The 25658-nt window shown below is 42.2% G+C and overlaps 1 protein-coding gene across 2 annotated transcripts in view; it reads left to right on the top strand.

Annotated features, from left to right (window-relative positions):
- The first annotated feature begins 6518 nt into the window (after window positions 1–6518).
- USP24 (ubiquitin specific peptidase 24) overlaps window positions 6519–25658 on the top strand; it is a 61667-nt gene continuing 42527 nt past the window's right edge. For both annotated transcript variants that reach the window (XM_048312678.1, XM_048312677.1), the window contains exons 1-8: window positions 6519–6994; window positions 18986–19151; window positions 20105–20172; window positions 21617–21760; window positions 22272–22394; window positions 23289–23324; window positions 23905–23970; window positions 25478–25543. In XM_048312678.1, coding sequence (XP_048168635.1) covers window positions 6689–6994; window positions 18986–19151; window positions 20105–20172; window positions 21617–21760; window positions 22272–22394; window positions 23289–23324; window positions 23905–23970; window positions 25478–25543 — 975 coding nt within the window. In that variant the 5' untranslated portion in view covers window positions 6519–6688. The remainder of the gene's footprint in view (window positions 6995–18985; window positions 19152–20104; window positions 20173–21616; window positions 21761–22271; window positions 22395–23288; window positions 23325–23904; window positions 23971–25477; window positions 25544–25658) is intronic.

The raw sequence follows: 25658 nt of genomic DNA, 5'->3' as shown, positions 1-25658 counted from the left end.
GCTGCCCTTCGGCCAGCACTTCATAATCTGCATGAAATGTCAGAATCTGCCTGAATGAGAAATGGAGAAATCCTGTGAAAACGCAGCTGAAGCAATGGTAATGTTAAAAACATTAAAAAAGGGAACGAGGTTCTTCCATCAGAGCCCCTCTGCCTAAATACCTCCAGATTTTTAGTCAGGATAATGGTTTTCACTTCTCTCACCTCCAAAGCCCTGATGGTGCCAAGCAGCTGCAGTGTTCTAGTACGAAACCCTGGCAGCAGGAGCACAGCTGTGGGTTTCCAAATCACTGAGGGCAAACAAGGCAGTGTTTTGATCAAGAGGCAGAGGTGCCCTTTAGAAGGTTAGGGACCAGTCTTTGATATGAACCATTGTTTGGTGCTGATTTAAGCCCAGCACCATACAGGCCCATGCTGCCATGGAATGGAGTAAAACAAAAAATAAAAGGCACCAGATCTGTAAAAAGGTTTCCATTTGGTGATTCTCTCCCTCAGACGCCTTCCAACCTATTCTGTGTTTCACTAATTAGAGCTTAAAAAAAAAAAAAAATCCTGCAGCTTCACAGACTTGTTTCTCAAGCTTCAGCGCAGAATTTAGACAATGAGAAACTGAAGAAGCAGGTCTTGCTTTAAAGGTCAGCACCTAATTCAGACAAAATCTGCAGAGGGCAAGAAGCCAGAAAGGAGCTCCCTGTTGCTCTATCACATTGCACCACGTTTCAGAGTACACCAGGGAAATGCCAACTGCTTTTGTTCCTGGATATCAGATACACGCACACACCACGGAGAGCAGCCTTCACCCTCAGAGCACTGCCTGTCACTACAGGCTCTGTCACCACACCCTTAGCCACACTGAGGGAGTCTTTAAGTCGAGTATATCCCATCAGAGTTGGATTTGCTGTGCTGTTTTCTACCTGCCTAAACAGTCCTCACGCTGTTCCCCACCACAGTCAACTCGTGTTTGCAGTGATTTCATACTCCTATTCACAGCTCTACTGATTATAAGATTGCAAATTCTCTAAGTGTTGGGCTGGTATCACAACAGCCAGGACATTCATGGTGTCACATGTCTCCCTACAGCAGTGTGTTCACATCAGTGGCTCCGTGACACAGCATTGAGGGGTCCCTGCAAGGGGACCAGCAAGCAAGGCTGGGACAACCCAAGGACAAAATAAAAGCACCCAAAAGCTTGGCTTTTGTGTGGTGCCTCACAAACTTCTTCAGTACAACAAGAAGTCTCCATTTCAGACTGTTTCACTTCTAAAATGTCACTGCCTGAGCCCATCCCTGCACAAACAGGGCTCTACAGTCAACTATTACATCAAGTTTCCTCAGCTAACTTGGCTGCAGGAGAGAGTGAGCATTCAAGTGCCTGCCCCTGCGTGGGTCCCTCGGGGTGCTGCTGCAGCTTGACACTGAATATCCTGTTTGTATCGTTTCTCCCCTTCACCAGCAGCTCAGCCAGAGCCTCTCCAGCATCAGAAATACTTCTGTCCTTGCAGCCCATCTGTAACCAAACTCACATGTCAACACATCATTTATCTAAAATGATGGTAACAAACTGTAACCAATACAGGGAGAGAAATGATCTTTTAAAGAAGTGATTTTACCTACAACCACACACATTAAAAATGGATTAGTCATAACTGCAGGTTTTTTTCAGGGCTCTGTTCCAAATCTGACTCTCTTGAATGGTTTCACTCTGCACTTCTGCATCTGAGTGCTTTCAGCTTAAGTTCAGCCTTAGCTTTCATTTCCCACAGCCTGTGATGCTTGTTTCAGGAAGAAGGAACAACCTCTTTGCAGTTGTTTCATTTTCCAGCCCAGAGCTGTGGAGATGTGTTGCAAGACCCACGAGATGGTCTGAGTCGAAAACAAACCCACACAGTGAAGCAGAGAGGGCAGATCTGCTCAGCCCCTGGAGTCAGCTGTTCTCTCCTTTCAGTCCTGTTTCCCTTAACATACTGTTCCACTCTTTCCACGCTCACCTCATGCTGCTTCCATTCAAGGGAAACAGTATGAAACTTCATTTTTGTATTCAGGAGGCCAGCGGGTACCCAGCTTCTGCTGCAGAAAAGCGGTCACGGTTCAGCTCCTGTTCCCTTTGGATGCTGCAATAATAACGGGGACAGACTTGCTGGAGGAGGCACAGCAACACCACGAGATCTGTTCACCTTCTTTCCCTTTCAGCCCCATGATGGTTTGTAGCTGTTGCAAAAAATTAATACACATTGAGGAGCTAATGGTATCCCTCCATCCCCCAAAAGGCTTGTTAGATATCCATCTTAAAGCACAGTGTTAGAGTAACATTGTAATTATGATTACTAGTGTGCACGAGTCCCAGCTTGAAAGCACGGGAAGCTGCCTCTTTGCAAATCACTACTGACAGCAGGCAAAGCCTTGGCTGCTGCCCCAGCTCAAATCTCCTTTCTCGATGGACAAAAGCTGTGAAGGCAGCAAAAATTCCTACCATAGATGAAGTCTAGAAGTGTACTGCAGGAATCTGTCAGCTGGTGCTTGTGAACAGACTCACACACTCCCTGTGTTTGCTAAAATCCTTGTTTTGCGTGAGGCTGCACAGCTACCTGAGGAGTCAAAAGCATCTGTGCATCTACTTTGTTATTCCTCCATCACAACTGTACCTTGGAGGGGGGTTACAGAGTTCTTCTCTACACAAACACTTTGAACCCCTCTGCTAAAGGCAACCAAACACAATTCATCAGTATCTGCATATAAGAAATGTGATTTTCAATAACTCAGGGGGATTTGCACTATCTACTTCCCGTGGCACTTCCTTAAAATCTACCTACTACGTTAAGCTATAAATAAACTAGAAACAGGAAACTGGAAGAGACTGGGTGGGACAAGGAATACAAGGAAGGAAGGAAGGAAGGAAGGAAAGATAAAATCATTCCAGAAAACCTAAATTAATTCTTTGCAATACTATACAAATGCTTGGTTCTGCAATATCCCAGATACTGGCTTTTTCAGATAGTAACGAGATCATACAACTCCTTCTGCGCTTATGTACTGTAGAGTGGTAGAATCCTGTCGTTAAATTTGTCCTGATTTGCTGTATTTAGTCATTATTTATGAACAGCAAGTTTCAGCTCATGCTAAGCTTCCCTCGGCAATATATTCCTATGGTATTTCTAACAAAATACGAGAAGATAGTCTTTTATGCTGAGTAAAACATACACATGAAATTGAAGATTTGGTGGCAACATAAGGAACCTTAAATTCCCTTCTAGCAAAATCTCTGAGTATTTATGTAACAATCATGGCTAGGACAGTACAACAAAGAGGGAAACAAAATCAGGGTGGCATTGGTGTTTTCCAAGTACATGAGGTTTTCGCTGGAATTTCCCAGCAGCTATAAACAACAAGGGAAACCTCCAAGTTCAATAAGGCAGAGAGTCACTTAGTTTGGCTGTGAGTGTATGTTCCACCAGAACAATAGAGTTGTTTCTCTTTGAAGAGAAATACTGCATTCACTGTTTAAATAGCAAAAGAGCTGTAAACACAGGGCTGGCTTTAAAACAAGCTTATGAAGAAAAGCATGAAAGCATTCTCATTAAAAAAAATGATTCAAACACACCTACTGTAACATTTCTGCAGAAGTCATTGCAATTCTCCATCACGCTCTATTTTTAGTCTATCTGGCCACACCATGGTCAACCCAAAAGGCCAGGTTCGATGTCACAGCATGACCACTTACCAAAACAGTGGTTCCTGTTCAAAAATGTCGCTTTTCTGTAACACAGGGGTTTCAGACATGCTTCAGGATACACAATATGACACAGTCAGTAGAAAGCAACTACCTTCCACATGGTAAGGCAATCAAATACCTTGTAACTGTGTGTCATATCTAACTGGCAACTACACAGGCACAAACCCCAAGTTATCCAAAGGCAGATCTAGAGGATGTTTGTTCCCCGCTTCAGTTATTTCCTTCCCTTTTCTCCTTGCAGCTCCTGGTGCCCCACAGAGAAAGAATCACTCACTGCTTTCGTTGTTCTCAGGCAAGTTTGCTCTGCTTCTCCCTGCAGCTTTTCTGGATGTGGCAATGCATGAAAAACATTTGCAAACTGGGATTTCCAGGCTGAATAACGTCTAGAAAAGGATGCACCCATTCCTTCACTAAGCTGGGATGTGTGATTTTGTCCTTCAAGCAGTCTCAAGAGAGGTGCTGACAGTGAAGTCTGTAAAAAATGCTTTTGTTTTTGTTATTTGATGGGGTAAAAAAAGAGGACCAGCACCCCTCACTGTCAGTTATATTTGGCTGCTGAGTCCAAGTGTTATTCTGACATATTGCTAAATTCAAATTCCCTCCAAACTTCTTTCAGGACAGCTGGACTACAGAGCATAAGTAACTTAATGGCAAAGCATCCTCTTCCTTCCTTAGTCACTTGGGATTACAATCAGTTCCTCCATCACTTGTGGTAGTTTTCATTAATTAGCACAAATTTAGAGGAGCACCTCCTTGAAATAAATCTAACAGAAATAATGACATCTAATAAATTTCTTACTTTTTCCTCATAACTTTTCTTGCATTAGTAGGAGAAAAATAATGCCAACTGACTTCATCAGGCTGTGAGGATTGACCCATCATTTATAATATCCTTTAAAATGAGGATGTGTCATTTAAATGTTAGTCACATGAGTAAGCAGTGAGTCAATATTCTGCATATTAACTGAATGCATTTGCAGTGCTGGAGGTTTTCTGAAGCCTGCCAAGATTGAGCCATAACAATTTCTTTTATAGCTGGAGATCAGCCTGAAAGAAAGACCTTCCTAAGATCCAGAAGGTGAAGATCAGAGTCATATGCGCATTATCTCCATTCCACTAAATGTCAGCTTAGAGGAAAAAAAAAAAATCAGAGAGGATTGAGCAGGATGAAGGAGCTGTGATTACCTTTCAGGAAAGTAAATAAGGAAAATGAGATCACTGGTACCATAGTGCAATCTAAAACTTAATCCAAAACCTTCCAGTCCAAAAGACTGATCCATCAAGTTTGTCTTTTTCAGAGACCAACACCGAGCTCTGAAAGTTCCTGTTAGAGACCTAAATATTGTTTGTGTCCCCTACAATTGAAACTTTATTTTATGCTGAATGTGATTTGTATCTGAGACATCAGACAGGGGATTCTGGATTCCTAACCCCAGTGCCTTCAGTGGTGTGAACCACTGCTAACACATAATAGTTTGCCTGAAAACATGAGCCTCCAAAACAAAATGTTTATATACGGATACAGCACGGATCTTGACAAATCTTTAATCTGTTTCCTCCTTCCTCTTCTCTGGACACAGAAAATACATTGTTACAATGAGGTAATAAATTTACCCTGGGAGAGTGCCAGGAGATACAGATCTACTGACTTCTGTGCAGTACAAGACTTCACCAAGTGTATTTAAGCAATAGATACAACTTTCCCTCTGCTTTGGGCACTAGGATTTTTTTTTCCCCATTGTACTCTGCTTCATTCTGTATACACAGAATGGTTTGGGTTGGAAGGTACCTTAGAGTTCCTCTAGATCCACCCCCTGCCATGGGCAGAGACATCTTCCACTATCCCAGGCTGCTCCAAGCCCCGTCCAACCTGGCCTTGGACACTTCCAGGGATCCAGAGCAGCCACAGGTGCTCTGGGTAAGCTGTGCCAGGGCCTCACCACCCTGACAGGGCAGAATTTCCTCCTAATATTATATTCTTAAAGAAGGTAACTCCAGTAACTCCACGGTGTACTCCCGGGAGCCAGAGCATCCTCCCAGCACTTCCACTCCACTCCCAGCCGCCCCTCCAGGGGCAGGAGCTGTCGGCAGAGGCCGGGAGTTCGCTTGGCCATAAAACCGACCCCATTCCCTCAGCCAAGGGCACAGCTGCCCCCGCCAGCCCCGCCGCTCGCTCCTGCCCTCAAACACCCACGGGCTGCGCTTTGCCGCCCGCCGGGCCCGTCGTGCTCCGCTGTGCCCCGCGGCAGCCGCACACTGAGCAGAGCCGTAATTAACGGCGGCACTAATTGCACCGGCAGGAGGCCGGCCCTGGCAGCCTATCCCGGGCTGCCCATCCCCGACATCCCATCCCGCGTAGCCCACCTCCGGCAGTCCGTGAGACACCGCCCGGTCCCGGCGCCGCTCCCGGTACCAATTCCGATAGCGGTCCCGGTCCCCATACCCAGTCCCAGTCCTGGTCCACATCGTCGTCCCAGTCCCTATCCCCGGTCCCGATCCCCATCCCCATTTCCGTTCCCATCCCTGGCCCCGTCCCCGTTCCCGTCCCGGTCCGGTCCGGTCCCCGCTGCCCTGACAACGCCGCCCGCCCTCACGTGCCCCCTCGGCCACGCCCCCTTCCCACGCCGGTCCATTCATCCCCCACCGCCTCCCCCCGTCACGTGACGCGGGCCCGGCGGGCGCTCCCGGCCGGGGCTTGGCCGCCGCTTCCGGGCCGGGCCGGGGGCGGGGCCGGGGCGCGCGCGGGGGGGCGGGGCGGGGCGGCCGCCGCGGCGGCGGCGGCGGGAGGGGAGCGGCGCTCCCGGCAACATGGCGGCGCGCGGGGCGGGCAGCGCCTGAGCCCGGCGCCCCTCGGTCCGCGGGGTTCCCCCCCCGCCCCCGGCCTCCTCTTCCTCCTCTTCTTCCTCTTCTTCTTCTTCCTCCTCCTCCTCCTCCTCCTGCCCCGCTCCCCGGCGCGGCCATGGAGAGCGAGGAGGAGCAGCACATGACCACGCTGCTCTGCATGGGCTTCTCGGACGCGGCCGCCATCCGCAAGGCCCTGCGCCTGGCCAAGAACGACATCAACGAGGCCGTGGCGCTGCTCACCAACGAGCGGCCCGGCCTCCACTACGGCGGCTACGAGCCCATGGAGAGCGGGCAGGGCCCGCCGGGCGGGCACGGCTCCCCCGCCGGCGGGCAGGGCTCCCGCGGCGGCGACGGGGACGGCGGAGGCGGCGGAGGCGGCTTCGACCCGCCGCCCGCCTACCACGAAGTGGTGGAGACCGAGGTGAGCTGCGGGCGGGCGGTCCCGGGGCGGCTCCGGGCGGTGGGAGCCACCCGCAGCCTTCCCCGCGGGCGGGGGTCGGCCCGGGCGTGGGGCCGGCGGGACGTGCCCAGGGACCCTCCGTCACTCCCCGGGCCCAGGACTCCTTATCCGCCTCCATTCCCAGCCTGCCGCCCGCCCGGCGCGCTCCCGAGCCCGTTCCCTGCGATCCCTGCAAGGTGAAGCGCACCCAGGGTTTTCCTTGGCATTCCAGGAATGTGTGGCTACCGTAGGGCTTTGCTTTTCGCTCCCCCTCTTGTGCCTTCTTGCATAATCCCGGTGACTAAGGGCTGTCTATTTTTTTTAACTGTTTGCACAATGTGAAGGAAAGCGCAACGTGGGTATGACCTTAGGTACAGTTTTATTTGGATAAGCTGAGTGTAAGTTCTGAAATAGGAACGCAGTGAGGTCAAATGTTTTTCAAAACAGAGCTTTAAGTCATTTCTTAGGGCTGTGATCAGAAATAAAACTGAAGTAGATAGAAGTACTGGAGAATGTCAGCCTTTCCCAGGTTCTCTCTTTCCTCCTTGTTTGCCTTTCTCTCTCTTCCATCCTCTTCCAGAACTCTGAACCCTTCAGCCAGCAGATACACTCATGGTGCTCTCCTTGCTCTCTGGAACAATCTTGTAGTGCTTTCCTATAAAGCCTTCTCCTCCTCTTGGTCTTTTTCCCAAAACTTCACAGAATGCTCATAAGAAAAGACCTAACTAGTAGTGTCCAGACTGTGGGACTCGTGGGGTGAGAACAGCAGAAAGCCCCCCTGTGTGATACCAAAGGGCCACCTTGCATAGTCTCTGTCTCAAAAAGTGGTCAAGAGCAGATGCTTAAGCTCGTGAACAAAACCAGGGAACCTCATGTACCCTCCAAGGCTCCAGTGAAGAGTATCCTGAGGGTTTTCTGTGCCAGAGAAGTGCTCCCTTTCTGTGCACGCATGTGTACGTGTCTATAAATACATTCATGAAGAATCCATGGGCGTATCAGGTGCGTAACTACGCTTGCACAGATCATCTGTATCCGTAGCCTCAGCATATTGACGTCCAGTCCTGCGGAATAAAGATAGGTGATCCTGCTCACTGAGTTAACTGGGTTAGATCCTGAGCTCCTCTAAGCTGCTGGTGTGTGCTCGTGGAGTAAGCTGATCCGTGGGGTGGCACATGTGCTGCGCAGAAGCGGAGCCGCTGTTAAACTTCCCTGACTGAAGCGCCAGGGAACTGGTTTCTAACCTTTCCTGTGTGAAGGATTGAGAGTGAACGAGAGTTCTTGTTGGCATTTAGGTTGGATGTAGTTATAGTTGGGACAGTCTGGCTTGTCAGTGTGACATTTCGAGAGAAGCTGTCAGTGTAAACTTCAGAGAAGCACTTTTTTCCCTGCTCTTGTTCCCATTACAAATGGCACTTTGACAGCTCTCAGAGGATTCTCCCGCCCCCCCATTGTTTCATCCTGTATTTCTGATCAAATTTACTTAACTTTGTAATAGTTTCCTTTGCCACTCACGTTCGTGTTTGCTCTGACTTGTGTTCTTTTTAACCCACAGGAGGGAAGTCAAAACATTTCGATGTAGGTAAATCCCTGCACAGAGCAGGCATTTCAGAAGGATTGAGGTGTCTTGCTACATGAAACTTTATATAAGTTCATGCCTCAATTTAGTAATTGGATCCATTTGCATATGAGCATCTGTCAACTCCTGCACGTGTATGCAGAACAGTATTTTTGTAATAAAAGAGTTATATCTATAAAAATCTTGAGATTGGAATTGTTGCCTGTGCATATTTGTCTAACACTGCAGCACAACTTAACAGCTTTTGGCATACATTTTATGAGAGGGGGAAAGTGATATATGATCAGTCCTTGGGTTTTTTTATTCATCAGCTGTAATCTAGCATTACATTTAATAAGCTACAGCTATTCTTTAAGCAGTTAATCAGTAATTAATCAGGTTAATCAGTAGTTTTCCATTCAGCAGAAGCTTATGGCATATGAAGCTGTACAGAAAGCCGTTGCAGAAGCAGCTATATTATTCATTGTAGTCATACACATTATGGTGAAACATATTGTACCCCATGCTGTCTTGTGGTAATTCAGATGTTATTTCTGGTTTTCTTCCTCTCAGTATCATCTCTCTTTCTAACAGCTCTTCGAGTGTGTATTCTTCCTTCTCTTCATAATACCAGTTTTAACTTTTATTCAGTGGGGAGGAAATGGGGTGTTAGATTTTTGGATTTTATATATCAGCAGCAGGAGGTAAATCACAGGAGAAGAATTCCTAGAAATATTCCCCCAAGTAAAATGTTCAAGTCTAACACTCATGAACAAAAGTTAGGATTAGATGTTATAATTTAAAAATAGCAAGAATGCTTCAGTCATTCTTCAAGACGTGTAACAGGTCTGTACTTTGAATTTACATGCTTTTTTTGGCTGAGCACACTTTAGCATGCATATAAGAATAAGTGTATGAATGATTAAACACTTTACATTTTCCCTAATCAGTAATGAATCCATTATGTTTGCATATGCTTATTCGGTCTCTATTACATAATGTTAGAATCTGTTCAACATTCATGTGGATCAAAGAAAGGCTTGTCTAGTGGTTTTCTTTGAAAAGAGCACAGCAACCAGATACATATCATACTAGTTAAAACATGTTTTCTTTAGATAAGATAGTAAAAATCAGTATGAATCCTCTTTCAGTGGTCCAGACTGCTGGTCTTCAGGGCTGTCTGGAAGTCTTAAAGAAGCTTGAATTCGGAGTAACTGGCCCAGAAGCAAGATAGCTGCTGTGAGCTGGTCCAACATATGCCCTGTGCTTTCTTTCTGTGTGAGGCTTGAGCTGAAGATGTGCATAAATTTCAATTTCATTAGGTTAAAACTTCACTTTCAGCTGGCCAGTGTTTCCGAGTTGCTTCAGTTTTAGGTTGATGGCTGTGGTGTGCCTCTGGCGTTGATGCTGGTAGCATGACCACACTTAACTCATCAAAAGGAAAAGGCCAGACAAACTTGGAAATACAAAGGGGGCTTCAGTTCATTTCTGCAGTCTTCCTGAAAGTGCAGGAAGTTCAGCTTGAGGCTTACAGCTGATTTGAAGTTTTACCCTTCGTAGCACCAAACCACATTGATAGACTGAGGTCACCTGCTTTTCCAAGAGGTAAGTTTGTGTGTTTGACATAACTTCTGTGTTTATGTCTGTTGACAGAAGTAAATCTTGCAATTTGGCAGGAATGTGGGATTTCTGTGTTGATTCCTTAGGCAACATGCAGATTGTCATGGTGTGATTCTGTGCTGAGGGAGGCGGGTGAGGGACGCTATGCTCATCTCTTCATCTGACTGACAGATAAGCTGTTTTATGAACTGCTGCTCTAAATCCCTTATAATTTAAGACAAGACTATAAATGAGTGTGATGACAATGTCTGTCAGTGTGTCCGTGAATTGCCACAAGTGCCACAATTGCTGGCTTTAGTGAGTTCTGGAGAAATGGGATGGAGAAGAGCAAGCTGAACAAATGTGGGGATTGTGACCAGAGAACTTGAAACTGTGGGGAGGGGCAGGTAAAAATATTAAAGATATACCAATGGTTTGTGTAATCTTCACTAAAACAATCTTAATTTGCTTTTAAAACAGCTTCTGAGAGCCATTACTATGACCTTTGGGCTAAATCGTGATGAACAGATTATATTACCCTCTGGCTATTCCTGTCCCCTTCAGCATGTGCTCTTTTGATTTATGGTTTTTTTAGTTGAACTGGATCAAAAGCTCGTACATGCCAGATTTTACTAGGTAAGGTTTATAATAAAACTTGTCCAAGATTGCTTTTGAGGTGCTGTTTGACTGCAAGAGAAGGGATTTTGTGAAAAAGCCAGGCCGGCGACTGTAGTGAGTGCCAGTGCCAGGAACATTCTCACTAGTCATGCTGCAGAACTGTGGTGTTCAAACCCTACCTCTCCTCATTATTAAAGCTCAGGACTGAAAGCAGTTCTGCCACAGATGTGCTGCGTAACGGTGGGTGTGTAAGTTAACCTCTGGTTTAGCTTTTAATGTGTAAAATGAGGATAATGGGGTGTGCTTTATTAGGAGAACCATGGATGTTAGGCTTGTGAAGTTCTTTGATCCTTGAATGGAAGGAGCTGTATTTATTTAAAGACAAAGAAGGTATTTAGCCTCCAAGCAAATGAGATGGATTTCACGCTACAGTTCTGCACATTTAAAGTCAGTCTCCTCTCTTGTAAGTAGTCTTGAGCTTTGCAAAAGTGAATATTTCTTGCATTCTCGTGTGGAAGTTTTACAGTGTGGCTTGTCTACGAATTGGCCTTGTAAAACAATTAAGCAATCAAATAAAGCTCTGTGGTGGATTCTGGCATCGAGGCCCTGGCTGGATGCCATCAGAATGTCAAGTGGAATTAGTATTTTAGCACTCCTGGTTTTCAGCATCACTGTTTTCAAAAATGAGTGGCCCTGGTGTGGAATCTCTTTTTATATTCTGATTCCATTAACACTTCCTTGAAAGCATTTGAAAGAAAATACTCTGGGTTTCATTCTTGATACAGCACAGGCTAATAGAGATGCTACATGAAGTTAGGGAAATAGGGGTGATACTGAGAGATGCAGCTGGTTAATTTTAAATGTAAGCTTTGTTTTGAATAACTCACGAAGTCATTATCATGTAATGTGATCGTTAGAGTAATTGCTGGATTGAGAGGAGCACTCTGTAATTACTGGTTCATTGGTGATGAAGGTGATGCCTGCAGGGTCAGTGAAGGTGGGAGACAGCTCTCTACAGCCAAATTCTCAGCTGGGCAGGAAGTCTCTCTGCTATAATGTCCTCTGGAAGCATTTTCTGGTCATCTGCCCAGTTTACAGTGCTATTCTGTGGCAGCTGTTTCATAAGGAAGTGAAATACTGAGGAAGAATGAGAATAAAAACAAATTAGCCAGTGTTAGAAGTTAATTCCAGCAAATCATTTGGATTGCTTTTGGATTAAGGAACAGTAGCTCTTTGTATGAGGAGGGCAAAGAGGAAGTGCCTGTTTCTTTTGTAAGCTTTTATTTTGAAAAAAACATGTATTTCTGCTGCTGTAGGAATAGCCTTTGGTATATATGTTTCAGGAGCCAAATGTAAAATTAATTTTAAAAGCCAGTGTTCCCACTGTTTCTTGCCACTTGATCCTCCTGCTCACTACTTTACAACAGTTCTGGCTTTTCTGATGCCCAGCAGAGAGATCTTGAGAGGCATTTAAAGATTTTTCCATATTAGTTAGTCACAATTTTGGAATTAAATACTGTTGAAATCAGCTGCTTTGTCAGTTCTGGTTTCTGGCTCATCAGTGTACATCTGTAGAACAGAAGTACAGATGAGTGTTTAGCAGCATTATTGAATTAATTTTCCTTTCCACACCCTGACCTTTGGTCACTAAAACATTACATTAAATACTTTATATAGTGGTTTTTGCAGCACTTCTCTATTAATTCCTGGTGTTTTGGCAAAGGGAGATATAAGTATTGACTTAATTTTAAGTACTGAAGTGTTAAGCGTTTGTGATTCATTGTTTTATTGTTTTAAAGCACAGTGTTTATCTGATACCACACCAAGTTATTCTGAGTTATTTGGGAACAAGCATGAGGTTTCGTGCTTATGAAAACTCAAGGGTTGGGAGGAATAACGGTGTAGACTCCGAGTCTGGCTGTTTGTAGTTACACTAATGGAGTAAGTTTTTAAATATATCTGCAGACAATAGTGAAAAAACATGGAAGATAAGTGTTTTCCTTGGTTCCTTATGAATGGCATTCCTAACAGTGCTTTCCATGACTTCTTCCTCGCCTACAACTTATCAGACTTCAAAATACGTTGCCAAAAGTGGTTCTAGTGAATCTGCCTCAGATTTCACTGAATACTGTGGTAATAGCAGTATAAAAGGGCAGAGAGGCTCCTTGTATTTTCAAAGTTAAACGGTGGTTTTAATTCAAGTGCTATTTTTACAGAGCCTCGGTTGTTTTGTTTTGCTGTGACGCTCAGGACTATGTTTATCTCTGAACAAGTAGGCAAGTACATCAGGGAGTATTGCCTGGTAACATCACACCATCACCCTGGAAATCAGGGAAAGAGTACAACCCATGTTTTCAGAAACTCTGAGTTAATTTCCAGCTTTGCTGAATTTATTTTTCGAATTCCTGTTGTGTTCTTATTAGCAGTCTTACACAGTTCTTGGTTGTGAGGGGTGGGGAGCAGAGGAAAGGTGGAGCCATAGGGTTTTTGTGGTTATAGTTTGTTATAATCCTTTACAGCTACTAAGGGTTTAGTCTAAACATGCATCCTTGATGGTGTCCTTGTGCTACTCTCACTTAAGGTCAGTGTCTAAAACTTCCTGTGAGAAAGCTCACTAAATAAATTGGGTTTTTCTTAGGGCATCTCTGTGATATGGTGAGAGTGATAGGGTGAGAGTCCAGATCAACTTCAGTTAGGTGGAGTCTGTAAAGGAGGATTTATTTTCCTTTAGTAGTAGACTGGTATCATTCTTTTATATTAGCATGACAAAATGCTAGCGTTCTTTTCTCATGACAAGACTGCATTTGTTTGTGTGAAGTAGTCCATAGTAAAAATTTGAAGAGCTTCATTTCTATGAGAAAAGAACAAAACAAAACATCTGTGTATCCCACCAACAAGCTTATGTTCTCTTAGCAGAACATAAATAACAAAAAACATTCCTATCTGTTGCTGCATTTAAAATTTTTGCATCCAGATGTTTCTTTGGATGAAAATTCAGGGGTGAGATGCTGTATCTCTTTAGGACTTAAAAACTGTGACAATACTTTGCAAGTAAATGCCTGTTTGTCAGTAAAACATTCAGGAAATCACAGTGGGTTTTCTTATTGCCAGATAAGAAACATAATGTGGAAATTCCCTACATGACACCATTTTTTGAGTCTTATTGATACTGACATTCACAAGAGGATACCAAGCTTGCTCTTAGCAATGTGGGTCCAATGGGTTTGATCTGAGTGCAGGAACAGGCAGCTAGGAAATACTCCAATTTTGTTCCCACATCTACCACTTAACAAGAGTTGAAAGTTCTTTAACCTTTTGGATTACCAGTTTATAAATAGAAAGTAGGTTATAGGTATGAAAATGTGACATTTTTTTTAAACAGTCAATACCTTGTTCTTCGTGTTCATGTGTAAGTGCAAGGTGGTAGCTTTGAGTTGTTTGAAAGGCTTTGAATCTTTACCTGTCTTTTTCAGTTCTGGGTAACAGAATATCCCCCTTTTAGGAGTTAATTAAAAGAAGAAAAGGTTTGACATCCAGACGTGAAAGTAAAAGCTGCTTTAATCAATAGTCTGGCAGATGGAGGGACTGTCAGGTCATGACTTCAGGATTCATAGCTTCTCCCACAAATTGATGGGCACAGTACATCAGAGCAGAGAAACGCTCTATTTTTACGGGTATTTGATGTATTTCTCTCACCTTGCCTCCACCTGAGCATTGCAGTGCTCTGCAAACACTTGTGTGTGATGCATCAGTGCTGTGGCAGAGGGGAGCATCCCTGCTGACACTTTGCAGCTGGGGAAGCTGAAGCATTGGGAAATTGATTTGTTTATGTTGACTATGTCTGTGATTAAAAACTGAAAGGTGAACCTAAAATTTTTGTCTGCTAGTTCTGGCTTTATGCATTTTTTTTTCCATTACTGCTTTTCAGAGCAGTTAAACTTTGTCCTGTTTGTAGGTACATAGTAACAAGGTTTTGTGGTTGTTCTTTTTAACAATGCAATGAAACTTGAAAAATCTGTTTTCTTGGCGATAAAATGATGGTTATTTTCTGAAAGTCACTTATTAGAGAGGCATGAGGTGGAGGTAACTGCTTGGTCTGCTGGTGTCTTGGTCTGATCCTGTTGCTTGTTGAAAGAAACGTGATTTTGGGGGTTTGTTTCCTAAGTTATACTAGATTCAAGAGCACATAATGTGACTTAGCTGTGGTGATAATAGATTCTGTTGGTAGCCTCCTATCAAAATCAAATTAACTAATTTAAATCATAATTTGACTGTAATTTCATTACTAAGGCTGCCAATTAGAATTAAAACAAGTCTTAAACTCCTTGTTATTTTATGTAAAGTGACTGGTATGGGAAGTGTCAGTGGCTTCAGTTAAGCAGTGTTTGATGAGTTAATTAGCTGAATACTGCATGAATGAGTTCTGAAGCTTTAAACTGTGACCTTTTGGCAATTAAAGTTAATTCATATTTTACTTTTTGTGCTAATCTTTGTTCTGTGTTACTCTTCAATAGAAGGTTTTATGCTACAGATTTAAGCAATGCTTTATTGATCAGATGTTGAACAATTTTTGTTTATTAAGCCTTGCAAGCAACTCTGGGAAGTGCCAGGTCCCCAGAGAGGGAATCTTAAATCAGTGCTTGAGCCTGTTCCTGTGAGGATATTTCTCCTGGGAGCCTGTGTGTGTATGTTTAGCCATAACTGCATTTTCACACCTTGAAAATAAGCCAGAAGAGTCAAGACTGTTAGAATGAGGGGATTTTCAGGGCTTTTGTGCAATAAGAGATATATCAGAAGGCATGGAAAACTATGTTAAAGGTTTTCTGGTCTCAGTATTTCAGCTGCAGGAATAGTCACAGATTTGTGATGTGCATCATGACTTCCTACTGCAGAAAAGAGTGATTCTTACAGCCTTTTAGACAGTTTATCTTTGGATGACCCATTAGTGACCAGGAATGGGGTTGGGGTTTTTTTTCCTTTTTACTATTCTATAGAAGAACATCCCTATAAATCCTTATCATGTCGGAGGCCAGTCCAGTGTTAAGTCTGTCCAGCCAGAATTGCAGAGTCCTGAGACAGGTCATCCTCAACTAGCAGACACCATTCTGAAGTCATCTATCTGAGGGGAGGGAGATAGTTCTTTTAGTATCTTCATTTATAAACAATTTACATATATAATCAAGCAAACAAACCCCATGTAATTCCCCAAAGACAGGATTCAGAAATTCACCTTTTGGGAGGCTGATGTGCCCTTGTATCCTATTTACTTTCACATGTACAGTAATTTTTCTTTTAAAGCTTTTATTTCCTCCATGGACCTTTGTCAGTAGAGTTTGCAGTGACAGTTCCTGAGCTCCTCAGTTACAGAGCATTAATTGTGGATACGTGTTCAGGGCTGTGTTGCATTTGTGAATGTCAGCAGAGCAGGTGAATTCTCCAGGCTGTGTTGGAGTGAGATCTGTGTGCAGATCACCAGCCAGCATAAGATTATGCAAGAACTGAGCTGACATTTCACCTTGCTGTAGCAGCTGCTGGTAATAAACCCCACACTTTAAAGAGCAGTGCCCAAATTGATTAAAAAATGTGTGGTGAACAATTTGGGGTTTTTCATGTGCAGAAGGACACTAATTGTGAAAGAGGAGCAGTAAGTCTTTAAAGAGACCGTTTCTTGTAGTAGATTTGTTGTAAGAAACACGACTCAGTCTGCACTAAGATAATGTGAACGTAGCTGTAATCTCCCAGAAATGCAGAGTGTTAAATTTATTAGTGGTTTGAAGGGGAATTTGGGTTTTAAACTGCCTGGGTGTGTATTTGAGACTGTCACAGGTTTCACAGTAGCTGTGAAGCTATGTGGATGTGATGTGTTCTAAAATTAATAAATGAACTTGATGCTCTCTGCACATGGTTTTAGTAGCAGAGCACTGTCAAGCAAGAAGCCTCATTGCTTCTTAATTCCTGGAATGTGCCAAGAGCATGCTCCTTCAATGCAAGTAGTTCTCATTACTAGGGCAATATTCCAAATACCACACTCATTTTTTTTGTGGAAAACCATCTTGTCACTGCACTGTTGGTAGCAATAGTCCAGATGTGTTCTAAGCATAATTTGTGACAATGGAAGCTGAATGTACAGTGAAGAACATGTATTATTTCACTTTCCATATGAATTTCTGTGTCATGGACCCTGGCAATCACTTGCATGGAAACAGGTAACTAGAGAGCAGCATGGCTTGGATGCAGATGGGAAAGCAGAACAACAAGTGGAGTTTTTCAGCTACAGCTGAAGGTCTGCATTGCTGTTCTGCATCTCTTAAGATACCAATTGCTATCGCTGCTTTTATTTGGTGTGGACACTTTCCTCCGGGGAATGAAGCAACTGTAGCTCTGTATCTGACACATTTGTTGAAATGTTGCTTTCCTTGGCTACAATTCGAGGCTGAACTGTAGTCATTGAACACCCAGCAATTGGGTGTTTATATTTTACTCAGTCTGCCTTTTTTGTACTAAAAGTTCGTTCCTGTTCTGTTACTGTGAGGACACTTTCTTTATAACTGCACATTGTTTTCTGTAGGAAATGGTTTTGTGTTCTGCATGGATGTTCTTTACAGAAGCTGTATAATTAACAGTTTAATTCCTAAAAAATGCTTCTAAATAATTTCAGTGTCTTTTCATTTAGACCTTCAAATATCTCTTCTCCAAAACCTGAAGTATTTAAACAGGGCATGATTTGCTAGGTGGGAATTACATTAGGCTTCCATGCACAGCACTGGATCGGGTGATGACAGTTTCAGAAGTACAACTTCCCATAAAGACAAGCTGAGAACTAAATGTTTAGTAGGGAGTTGGAAAAGGTGGCACTTTATTTCCCAAACACTGATGTGTGGTTTTTTTTAAGCACTGTTCTGTGTTCCGTTCCTATAGATTGTACTGCTGCTCTCAGAACCTGTTAGTAAGTCCAGCCCACATGTTGTCCATGAACTTTAAAGGTTAGGTTCTATACGATTGCTGTTCCCTTGGCTTAATATCTTTGAACCATTATGAAAGTGGATGACACATTTACTTTTTTTAAAACAAGTCTAATCCTACAAGTAGCAAATGCCGTGAGAGAGCTGGAAGCACACTTGTGTGCATACATTGATTCTATTCTTTGTATACCATCTCCTCCAGAGTTCAGTTCTTCTTTTGGTTTATTCCTTTCTTGTTTTTCCATTCACTTTCCTGACACTGTCTGTTTTTTACTTTCAAATATGTTTCCTGCCTTCCCTCCTTGTCCCTGGCTTCTCTCTCAGTGGGATCTTGTTACCATCACTGCTCTTGTTTTCCACTGTCTCCAATAGTGGCTCCTGCTCGCTGCCAGGCCTGATCCAGACATTCTGTCCTTTCTCCTGCTGGCTTTGCCTGCTGTTGTGGAGGCAGGGAAAGGTAGTCCATGTGAACTCTTTGACACATTGGGTAGCTGGCATCTATGGGAGGTTAAAAAATAAACAAAAGAAAATAAATGAGTAACTTGTCTACTCTTTCTCTGGTGCTGCTGAGGCAGTTACCTCATATGGCACTCAGTGGAGAGCAGGGGGTAATTCTGTGTCCTATACACAGAAATAGCTGCTCTTCAGTGGCATTAGCAGGAAACCTGTAAAGCTTAGCTGCAGTCATTATGACTTCAGGAGAAGGACAATTATATTACCTTGTTGGACAGCCATATTTGATGTAGATTTTTCTTTAGATTACTAGTTAGTAAAAGAAAATCCTGATGTACTGAAACAGTATCCTGTATTTCTAATGTGGTGGGATGAAATGGACTTCCCTTAGAGTAAACTATTCCCATATTCTGCATGAGTTGTTAAACAGAACATTAATACACAGATCTATGGAGATCAAAATTTGTACTCTACAGTCTCACAGGGGCTGGAAGTACTTATCACCTGGCTCTAGGATCTGATATCCTATGGAACCAGATTTGCCTCTTAAATAGGCAATTAGTTATCAATTAGTTATGTAAACATAGTAGTTATCACCTACACGAAATACATCAAGGTATGTAATCCCTTCAATTCAAATTGAAATATTAAATTCTACTTTGAAAAACACGAGCAGCCTCAGGGTTGAGAATTTGACATGCTTGTTACAAGCACAGCTGCCTTTTCTAAACCCTTTAATGTGCCTAGGAAACTGTGTCACTTGAACTTTTTTTTTTTCGCCCACAGAAAAATGATGAAAATGGGAATTGCTCTGGTGAAGGGATTGAGTTTCCAACAACCAACTTGTATGAACTGGAGAGCAGAGTTTTGACAGATCACTGGTCCATACCCTACAAGCGGGAGGAGTCTCTAGGCAAGTGCCTAATTGCATCCACCTACCTGGCAAGACTGGGTAAGTTCCCTTTCACAAATACACAGATTATCTGTTCAGAGGGTGTCACAGACAGAATGTTGGGCAGTTGTGTCTTTTGCTTTAATCTTGCTGCTGTATACTTGCACCCTGCTCAACAATCACATCTCTGGGAAAGTGGTTAACAGTGAACTGTAAAAGCAACATTGATCCCTTTTCTTTCTCTCTAAAGTAATTTGTTTGCTTAAGTTTTTTTTCAAAAAGTGGCACACATGTTTCTTTATGTTCTAATGATTCAGGGAATTACATCTTTTCAGAGCTAAATTACTGACTCTTTTTTTTCCTTGTGCTGGTTATTTTCCATTCATAAAAACAAGCTGTCATCTCAATCCCTGCTGTACCATGCTTGTATAAGTGGTTGTTTTTCCCTGGTGAAATGCTTACATTGCATTAGATCTGAATTTGGCTCTTCTGTATTCTGTACTTTGGCTGGGGTTAAGAGTGTTACGGAGGCACCACACCGAACAACTGATGTATAATGAGAGTACAAGATAGTTTTTCAGTCACGCCTGATGGCAGACTAAAGGAATGTTGTAGTCTCTTGGAAGAATAGAAGTTAAGTGGTTCTGGTTTGCTTCTTTGTTTCCAATCCGTGTTAAAAGGCTGTGCTTTCATTTGGTTTTGGAAGGAGGCTGTGAAGTATCAGTAATGTATGAATTGTAAACTCTGAAGTTTACAGGTTACTTATGGTTCTAATAATGCTTGAAGAAGTTGTAAAAGGTGTTGGGAAGTGAATTCTTAGTTCTGAAAGTCAGGTTCTCTCGACCCATGCTTTTTGTGGCTTGAAAAGCACGCTAGTTATGAATGAACAGTAGCACTTTTATGACTGCTGGTTTGGATTGGTGTTCCCAAAAACTTGCAACCAGGTCCCTGAGGTCATCTTAAAAAGTAATTTTTTTAAAGTACTGTTCAAAAGCACTCTCCTTTCTGTAAAGGTCTTTCTGATTCCGATGAGAATTGCAAGAGGTTTATGGACAGATGCATGCCTGAAGCATTTAAAAAGGTAAGTAGGCACAGTAGGCCAGTTCAGTGTTTCTTTGCATTGTTCATGGTAGAAAAAGTGTTTTGTAATCCAGACTTCAGGCAGCTACTAAATGGGTTCTTGGATTAAAATCACACTCAAATTACTTTCCTAGGTTAAAATCGTAGAGATTTAAATCATACAAGGTCCCAGTTCTGTAACTGGCCAACTTTAGCACATGAGTAATTTTCTTTTTTTTCTTTCCCTTTCAATGAAGAGCCCTGTAGTAATTACCAGAGCCCAAAGAGAGGTTTAGAGACCCTTGGATATGGCCATTAGTGGCAAGTTCATGATCAGGTTTCCATTAACTGTTCTTTCTCTTATTTCTTCAGAGGGTTGCTAAATTCTTTTCACAGTCCATTTAGAATTTTATCTTTCACCTCAGTTTTTAATGCCCTGTGTTTCTCTGGGCTGTTGTGAATTTTCTCTCTAGAGCTTCCCAAAATAATTGGCTTCCCACTATTCCATCCACTTCAGGTGCTGCCTAAATTTCCTGCCCAGTTTTTAGACCATATGTATAAGAACACATACATACCCTTTAAAAAGTTACTCTGTCCTAGTGTTAAAATACTGAGAATATGATTATATTTAAGGAAGGTAGAAATTCAAGGGAAAAAATATTTTTTCATTTAGTTATCAGAGTACTAATCTTACATGCAATAGTTTTATATCACTTGGTATTGTTTGCATAAGAAATAAGCAATGTAGATTGTTCCTCCAGAAGGATAATCTGTAGAAATCTAAGTTCAGGATGTGCTGAATTACAATTTGCTGAAATATTTGCAAGAAACTCGATTAGTGGTACAAAAAGTAATTGTATTTAAACTATTAAGTTTTTTTATCTGCTTCTGTTCAAATACAGCAGAAATTAAATGAAGTTTGCAGATGGCAGCCAAGTGTCCTTTATAAACAACCATGAAACCAGATTTAAAGAACATGTTTCAGTAGGTGGAAGCAGCACTAAATAACTCTCTCTCCTGGTACATGTGCTTTGTTTTCCAATAGAAGATGCTCAGGAAGTGTGAATTGGTAAATGGTTACCTTAGCTGAATCAGTGCAGCTCTGTGGCTGCCTGTTTCAAGATTTAATAGTTGTGTGTTCAATCTGCAAACAGATTCATTTCATATTAGTTGTTCTTTGCAAAGGTTACGGTCTCTACTAGTGCATGCAAATGGAAAACAGTTTGATAGATTTTATTTTCTGTCATAAACTGTGATTTAAGGTGTTCTTCTGCAAAATTACGAATTGAATTAACTCTTAAGCCATTAGTGCAGAAAGAACATCTGAAAAACACACCAGACAGTCATGAGTGCCTTCCAAGGAAACATTTGCTCTGAAAACAGTCTCAGGAGCTGATAAATTTCTCCTGGTTTGTGATTGTGCTCAAACTTGTAAAAGAAATTACTTTTTTTTTTTTCCTTGTTAGCTGTTGACATCCAGTGCTGTTCACAAGTGGGGAACCGAAATCCATGAAGGAATCTACAACATGCTCATGCTGCTGGTGGACCTGGTTGCAGAAAGAGTAAAACAAGATCCTATTCCCGTGGGCCTGCTTGGTGTGCTTACAATGGTATTTGACTCTCTGATGCAGTTTCTAATACCTGGGCATTTGGCATTTTGTGTTTATGCAGCTGATGCTTTTTCCAACTGTGTAAGTTGTAATTCATTGTCTTAAAAACTGCAGCCATTGCTTGCTGCAGATACTTAACATCCAGTATGGAATTCAGAGGGGTGGGTGCTGTTCAGAACTTCTGAAAACTAGCAGTTTTTAAAAAAAAACACGTTTTTGTCACTTTGCTATTTATGTTTTAGAACTGATACTTTGAGTTCAGTTCTCTGTTTTATGGACCTCTGGCTCATGTGGTTATTGGATATTGTCCATACAGAATGGAAGCTTCAAAATGCTTTATATGGTGAGAAGTGAGAGGCAGGAGCAGGGAGCTTGTGTTCAACTTTATTTTTTTGTTAGATCTTTAACTGTCAGCCAGGAGAATGCTCAGCTGAAACAGTCAAATGTTATCAAGATAAGTTTTGAAACTGGCATAAGCCACCTGTTCATTGCCATGGGCTTTTCTTTCAAGGCGTTTAATCCCGACAATGAATATCATTTCAAGAATCGAATGAAGGTGTGCCAGAGAAACTGGGCAGAAGTCTTTGGGGAAGGGAACATGCATGCTGTCTCACCCATATCCACTTTTCAGAAGGTAAGCATGGCCATGCCCTAAAATCTTATTTTAGGGTGGATGTCTTTGTTTCAGATAAGATTGTTTGGTTAGTAGGTGTTTATCACACGAAATTTAAATATGTCACCAAGAATTTTAGAAAATAGATGTTGAGTATGTGTTGATCTGTAGACATTAATTCGTGCTCTCAAGTTGTTCTGATGCCCTGTTAAAAGCTACATTTAGAAATGGATGTACTTTCATGTCTAAAGTAGCACAACAATCTGTGTGTTGCTTTAGACATGAAGCACACAACGGGTAGATCTGTGTTTCTAAGGACTGACATCTGTTTGGTTGTTGAGTGTGAAATGACCAGGATAACTCCAAGTGTTCAATTCTAGCAGAGAATTTGTGCTTTTCTGACAGCCAAGGATAAAATATCTTCAACTCAGACACACTGGCAAGGAGGCAGTTTTTGAGGTTTGCACTGTCTTGTCACAGTTGTTCCACATGAGTGGGTCCAAAACAGCATCAATGGAGTTGATTTCTCCTTCAGGAAACAAGTTTGTGGCCACAGAAAGAAAATCCTACATCTGCTGCTTTGGGAAAGGTGCTTTAGTAATGTTCCACACTGCTACAGCGCTGTAAATACAGTTGAGTATGAGTCAGCAGCCGCAGCGTGATCTGTTGCCACAGCACATGGGCAGTGATGTCAGGCAGAGTCCAAAACAGGATGATGCTCATGAGAACCAACCAGAGCTCCAGCTACACTTAATAAAGGAGCTGTTACAAGCATTGGTTTTTTTGTGTAATAGTACATCCATTTGAGGTGGGGGCTAATGGGCTGAACGTGTCTGTCCGAATGTCTGTTTCAGAAGACAAATGTTTAGCATTGATGTTGCAGCTGCTAATTTGTTCATGATCTTATTGTTCAAGGAACCTCACGGGTGGCTGGTGGATCTGGTAAACAGGGTAGGTAAATGTAAACCAGAATTGTTGTTTGTCACTTGAATTCATTGGTCTTCAGAGATAATTTCTTCTCCCATCCCCCACCCTGCCCTGACTTGTTTTTTCACTCCTCACTTTTCTGACAACCACAGAAAAATAGTCTGAGATTTTAATCCTGCCTTGTAAAATACAGCTTGTTGAGTTGCTGCCTTCTCCCTTGGGCACCTTTACCCTAATGTGGTATCTATGACTAGAGGAATTTGAGAGCCCAGCTGAGGCTGCAGTCAAAGGTCCCCCAAGAAAAAGTGGCAGTCCAGTCAGCTGTTGCTGTATGTGGTCTGCCTTTCCTCCCTATGTCCATTTTTACTCAAGACAGAGTTTCTAGCTTGATGTTTAAACTCTGGTGCCGTGTGTAATTGCATTGCATTCCCCCGTGTGCCCGTGAACTCCCATGAAAATATAAAGCTTCTTTTGGATGGGATGTTCCATGGTAAAGGACACTTGTTGGCATCTCAGGAACTGTCAGTGGAGTATTTTCTATAATCTCTTATTTAAAAGATAAGATACTGTTGTTCACTATGTAATGCTGATTATTTTCTTTCAGTTTGCAGAGTTGGGTGGATTTTCAGCAATTCAGTCCAAACTCAATTCAGAAGATATTGAACTTGGGGTAAGTCCATCTTGTGTCATGAGACTTTTCCCTTTCCATTGCACCCTTCGTGGACAACCAGCAAAGTCCCTTTTGGCAGTGCTTTTTACCTTTTCTTTGGTACCAGAGCAACACTCCCATAGAGCCCTGGAGAAGTGCTGTCAGGCTGGAGGTCAAATGAGGTTATACATAAGAATCCTGACTGAAAAGCAATTGAGACTTCACAGAAAAGAGGAGAAATTAGTGTACCTTTCTGCTAGCATTCAGCCTTCTGGTTAGACATCAATCAAAGTAGTTTCATTGTATGTTCATCAGTATGTGCCTGGTTTTCTGTTTACTGCACCCATAGCTGCATTTAGCTGCAAGTGAATTGACTTCTGTCATTTATTACAGAAATTGCTGTTTAAGGAAAAAAATCCTTAGGAAGACAGACAGTGTCTAACCTAAACAACTTTTTAGGAGCTGTGTCTTAAAACTGACTGGTTCAACAGAGCTAAACTATTTTTAGTGATGAAGTCTAACTTGGTTAGTTTTAGCTTCCTAACCTATATTCAGGAGACTTCCAATTCTTTCAAGCTTTGGAGAATGAGGAGGCTAAAGGAAAACAATGTCATGTGGAAGCTTGTCCCCCAGTAGAAAATCAGTCTGCTTTCAGTGACATGCCACTTGGAGAGAATTCAACTTTTTTTCTTGGGATATTGATGTTTTCTGCTCTATATAGAGATAGGTTCATATGTGAGCTTGACAGAAGAATAAGGAAAAACTTGATTTACATCCCAGTCCTGTAACAGAAACTTTGACTTGACTTTGTTTAATGATTAATAACTGCTTGCTTAGGAAGGAAATCTGGGTCAACGTCACTTAATTTGGGCCTTGGATTGCACTGCTGCACACTCAGTTCCACAATTCTTGATCCAGTGTGAAAAGAAACTGATTTTGATGTTATTTATTGGCAAACAAATACCTTTATACATTTAATTTCTTGATGATAGATACCACTTTAAAATCATGCATTGAAGAGATCTTGACATGTATATGACACATTTACAAAAGCTTTCTCCCACATAATGCTTTGGGAAAAAAATTTGCCATATGGCTTTAACCTTAAATTTTGCATTCACACTTCTGATTGCTGTAGAGAGCAAGCAAAATGTGATATGTTCCTTTCCGTCTGTTTATTTCTGTGACTGAAACAGGATCTGTCAGAGAACACTGAACAGAGTGATGAGAGGACCAAGATTAGTGAAAACTGGGAAGGCATTTTTTATTTCAGACAAAAATATATAACACATACTGCATGCCATGTATAATATATAGCACATACTCTACTGTGTGCCATAGAGTAAATCTTTCTTAAACCATGTGTTGTAAAGGACTTGCACACCAAAAACAGTTGTAGCAAATGACTGGAAATGTATGATGAGATAAATAATACTTGTTCACCTTCATTTGCCTTTTAAGCTATAGGTTACTAACTATGAAAAGATCTCTTAAATATGCACCTAAATACTTGCTGTCTTTCTTTCAGGCAATCTCTGCATTAGTTCAACCATTTGGAGTTTGTGCAGAATATCTTAACTCTTCTGTAGTACAGGTAAAATGTCTTTGTTATGACTTATAAGAGGACTGAAAATTCATTTCCAACTGTGTTGGTGTGAAACTGGTGACTAATTTGAAAAGCCTTCAAACCTCACGTTGCAGAAAGTACA

This window comes from Corvus hawaiiensis, chromosome 9 (assembly GCF_020740725.1).
Source record: "Corvus hawaiiensis isolate bCorHaw1 chromosome 9, bCorHaw1.pri.cur, whole genome shotgun sequence".
NCBI classification, from domain to species: Eukaryota; Metazoa; Chordata; class Aves; order Passeriformes; family Corvidae; genus Corvus; species Corvus hawaiiensis.
Note: the sequence above shows the minus strand (reverse complement) of the source record. Positions and strands in the feature narration are given on the sequence as shown.